Source organism: Anarrhichthys ocellatus, unplaced genomic scaffold (genome assembly GCF_004355925.1).
Source record: "Anarrhichthys ocellatus isolate YVR2014 unplaced genomic scaffold, GSC_Weel_1.0 scaffold8, whole genome shotgun sequence".
In the NCBI taxonomy this organism is placed as follows: domain Eukaryota; kingdom Metazoa; phylum Chordata; class Actinopteri; order Perciformes; family Anarhichadidae; genus Anarrhichthys; species Anarrhichthys ocellatus.
This window is the reverse complement of record NW_022280038.1, coordinates 5475160-5479582: the sequence shown is the minus strand read 5'-3', so window position 1 is coordinate 5479582 and position 4423 is coordinate 5475160. Positions and strand designations below refer to the sequence as shown.

The 4423-nt window shown below is 44.6% G+C and overlaps 1 protein-coding gene across 7 annotated transcripts in view; it reads left to right on the top strand.

The window, feature by feature from the left end:
- nav2a (neuron navigator 2a) overlaps positions 1–4423 on the top strand; it is a 212503-nt gene that overhangs the window by 201893 nt on the left and 6187 nt on the right. For all 7 annotated transcript variants that reach the window (XM_031848283.1, XM_031848285.1, XM_031848284.1 and 4 more), the window contains 7 exons: positions 1268–1440; positions 1549–1702; positions 2109–2295; positions 2595–2695; positions 2803–2898; positions 3214–3391; positions 3581–3816. In XM_031848283.1, coding sequence (XP_031704143.1) covers positions 1268–1440; positions 1549–1702; positions 2109–2295; positions 2595–2695; positions 2803–2898; positions 3214–3391; positions 3581–3816 — 1125 coding nt within the window. The remainder of the gene's footprint in view (positions 1–1267; positions 1441–1548; positions 1703–2108; positions 2296–2594; positions 2696–2802; positions 2899–3213; positions 3392–3580; positions 3817–4423) is intronic.

Sequence of the window (4423 nt, the reverse complement as noted above, 5' to 3'; positions counted from 1 at the left end):
GATGAGACCCCACAGGAGGCTCCTCTATTCAGGTGCTCATACATTGTATGTGATGTGGAGCGTATAGGGGCAGTGTGGATCATGAAAGACCCCGCTTCATGGTGGTTGTGATGTAGCATTAGCTGCCTGGAGGTTAAATACAATCAGCTTTCTTCCTGTACGGGCCTCTAGTTTAATCCCTGTCCCTCCATAAACACATTAACACACCTCAAACCCATATGAACATGTGCTGTTTTGTCTCTCTGTCTTCCTTTGCTTCGCTTCATGTGGCAGGTCTATGAGGTAAGAGTGGTACGCTGTGTGCAATGAAAGAAACAAAGCTGCACAACTCCTGCACCTTTTCTAGGTTACTAACCTCTGTCCTTTTCCTCCTGTCCTCTCCTCCCCAACACTGCTTCTCCCTGAACACTGCTCTTATGACACCTGAGCCAGCTCGTGAAAGGAAAAATCCATCAGAAAATACTTTAACACTGGATTAGATGTAGCTTGTGTCTTTTTTGTCTAACTTACCCATCGGGGCTTCCGTAGAAACAGAGTGAGGATGCATTGTAGCAACGGCTTGTGCGTTAATCTGTCTTCAGTAGAGAGGCCATTTCTCAAAGGATTGTTGAAAAACTTGTAGGGAATCACTGACTGAAGTAGAAGCAGTGATAAGAGTGTACAGTACACACGGTGTATTTTTCCTTTAAACACAAACTATGAGGAAACACTCAGATGTTGACACGGGTCTTATCTAGAAGATTACGTGCAGTTTCAATATGGCTCATCATTTTTGTTTTTTCTACAGATTTTCGCCAGAATGTAAATGAGTACAGCTTAGAACACATTGCAGTTTTAGAACGGCAAGAGAAAATTCACATTATATCGCTAATTATGCAGGATTAGAAAAAAATAAGAAATGTTTAATTCTGTGATGAATGCAAACACACATCGTCTTGATCAGGTGTCTGTATTGAATTCTGTCTCAAGGACAATTTTCACCCAGTTTATTTCTGAACATTAATTTCCACTGTTTATGATTATATAAAAACAAAAACAATGAGCCGTAAGTAGCTATTCACTTCTCACATTTGGAGCTGTAGCTCAGGTGATAAGACAGTCTACCCATAATTCCTTTACTCCCGTTGACTCACTTGCACTTTTTCACAGCTGTTTTCCTCCACATCCCCCGGCACACTGCTCCTCTCCCTCTCAGCCGCGTGTTTTTGGGTGCGTCGCATCGCCTGCTCACCGTCTCTCTCTCTCCTTCTCTGTTTTCCACCTGCAGCTGCGAAGCTCCTTCAAACAAGCGTTCAGCAAGAAGAAATCTCCAAAGTCGGCCTCATCTCACTCCGACATCGAGGAGATGACGGACTCGTCGCTGCCGTCCTCCCCCAAACTGCCCCACAACGGCTCCACAGCCGACAGCCACATGCTCAGGAACACACACTCCAACTCGCTGTACGTATGCACCATGTACTATACATACATGTCCAAATAAAGTCTTGTCTTGGGAAAAGAAGTCTGCTTGAATCGCATTATCTCATGTTGTCCTGCTTGTGTGCACAGACTGTCTGAGTGTTTGGACAGCGAGGCGGAGACGGTGATGCAGCTGCGCAGTGAGCTCAGGGAGAAGGAGATGAAACTCACTGATATCCGCCTGGAGGCTCTCAGCTCCGCTCATCAGCTGGACCAGCTCAGGGAGGCCATGAACCGCATGCAGGTCCGCAGGAGCACACACACACACACACACAAACAACTATATTGTCGAGAATTTCACATGACAGGGTAAATCAAACATTTGAAATACAAAACTATGTTGGCTGAATTTAACTAATTGATGCACAGTGTTTTCTACTTTGCAAAGCGTTTTTTTATCCCCAATAAAAAAGCTCTTAGCTCATAGTTATATTTTGAGAAATGATTTTTGTATTGTTAATATTAGTTGATGTACAATTTTACAGTTTTAAACATTGCATTTGGTCTGATTGGAAGAAATTTGAAAGGAGACATAACATGTATTTAGATACAAGCGCATTAGTTGAAGGGGCAGCTATACTTTAAGTTCAGATTTAATAAACTATTAGCTGTTTTTTGTAACTTCCTCTTGTGTGTGTGTGTGTCTGCAGGTGGAGATCGAGAAGCTGAAGTCGGAGAATGACCGTCTGAAGGTGGAGAATCAGGGCAGCAGGATGGGCTCCCAGGCCTCCATCTCTTCCTCTCCTCCCCATCACACACACAGCCAGGCTCAGGGAACGGGGCCGGGGCTCTCCCAGCACAGCCTCAACCTCACCACCAGCGAGTCCACCAGCCTGGGTAAGTCTGAGCTGATGTCCCGGGACGTACACGGTGGTTCCTGGTAGATTCATATGAGATACTAAATAGGCTTCAACCAAATGTCGCAGATAACAGTTGAGACATCCAGTATAATAATACTGTCCTTTTTTTAAAAATGTTATTGCGAATCCATATCTCCAAAACATACACTTAGTTGCTGTTAGTAAGTCGGCTTTCTGCAGTGACTTGATCTCTTAAAGAGAAAACATGGAAACGCTTTCCCATTTTTCACGGGGAATTTGGAAGCCTTGTCTGACTTTGCTCTGCCTTCCTGTCAGACATGCTGCTGGACGACACCGGCGGAGACGGAGGGATGAGGAAGGAGGGGCGACACGTGAAGATGGTCGTCAGCCTGGACGAGCACAGCAAGTGGGGAGAGGTGAGACCTGTTTGAAAAATACAACTCTTTTTGTTCACTACGATAGTTAATGTACCTGGAGGCTTTTTGGTATCTAAAACCAGTCGTGTTGTGGTTTCCCATCACAGGAGGGCCGTCCTCGTCATTTTCTCATTGGTTGCATTGGCGTGAGCGGTAAAACCAAGTGGGACGTCCTGGACGGAGTCGTCCGACGCCTTTTCAAGGTAAACATAAACGGGAGTTATTGCAATACAGAATCAGATAACAGGATTATTAGAAACACCTCGGCATCATGTCACCATGTTTAAAGACAGTTTCTGAGTTTTAAGTCTGTGAAAGGAATCTTAAAGTGTTAAGGATCTTGAAAATGTCTTGGCAGTCAGGTTCCCTTCTATGACACAAAGTTGCTTAAAAGCTAAACGTGCTTCTGTTCAGCAAAAACATTTTGATTAAGAATCAGAAAAGGTCATATAGCCGGTATCCTCTGTAGAAACTTCACAAAAACGTCCTTCAAATGCCGAGACTTTGTGTCTTAACAGGAATACATCACCCATGTGGACCCGGTGAGCCAGCTGGGCCTGAGCTCAGACAGCGTGGAGGGATACAACATCGGAGATATCCACCGGCCCAGCATCCCCAAGGCCGCCCAAACGCCCGAGCTGCTGCCCTGTGGCTACCTGGTGGGAGACAGCAACACCATCAACATCCGGCTCAAAGGTACCAACGCCTCATCGAGCCAACTCTGCAAACGATTACTCTGTTCTACCAGTGTGAAAAAGAAAGATGTGATAACTTCATACAGAGAGAAACTGTTGACGCAAAAGTCCTATTTTCTTATTCCTCTAATAACTAGACCTACACAGACGTAGATAAATGACACAAATGTCCTGTCGTGTGTGTGTCCAGGTGTGAGCAGTAAGAACGTGGACTCGCTGGTGTTCGACACTCTGATCCCGAAGCCGATGCTGCAGCGCTACGTCTCCCTGCTGAAGGAGCACAGGCGCGTCATCCTGTCGGGCCCCAGCGGTACAGGAAAGACCTACCTGGCCAATCAGCTGTCTCGACACCTGCTGCTGCTGGAGGGCCGACCTCTGACCCCGCACGCTGTCGTCACTTTCAACGTGGACCACAAGTCCAGCAAGGTAAAGGCGCGCAAGCAAATGATATATTCTCTGTGCTTGCATCAATCAAAGTGTTAGTGGTTGTTAATCCTACGTGGGTCCTAAAGACATGCTGGCAGATCCGTTTTTTAATTTGTCAGCCAAGCAGACTTTGGTCTTTTTCTGTTCTCTAGTGTTGAAACTAAGCATCAATTCATTCATGTTCTAACATATCATAACTATGAGACCTGTAAGCAAAAGTATCTATCAAGAACCAACAAACCTCACTAAGCTGAAAGTTGAAGTTTCTATTTTAAAAGTTTACAAAAGTTAATTGAAGTGAGAGAAAGCCATTGTGACTTGAAAGGAATGTGCGGGACATTTAGAAAGTTAAAAAAAAAAGTATATGAATAAAAACAAAGAAATGCTGAACACAAATATCATTTTGGCATTGGTGCTGTTTGGTAATATGAGGGCACCAGGTGGTTAATTTAACACATCAGGACAATTAAGATCCTCATAGCATCTAAACATTCTGGCTTATTTAGATCAGAAAGGTGCTCCAAGAACATAAAAACAAATACTGACGATTAACTAGTGGTTCTCTCTCTCTCTCTCTCTCTCTCTCTCTCTCTCTCTCTCTCTCTCT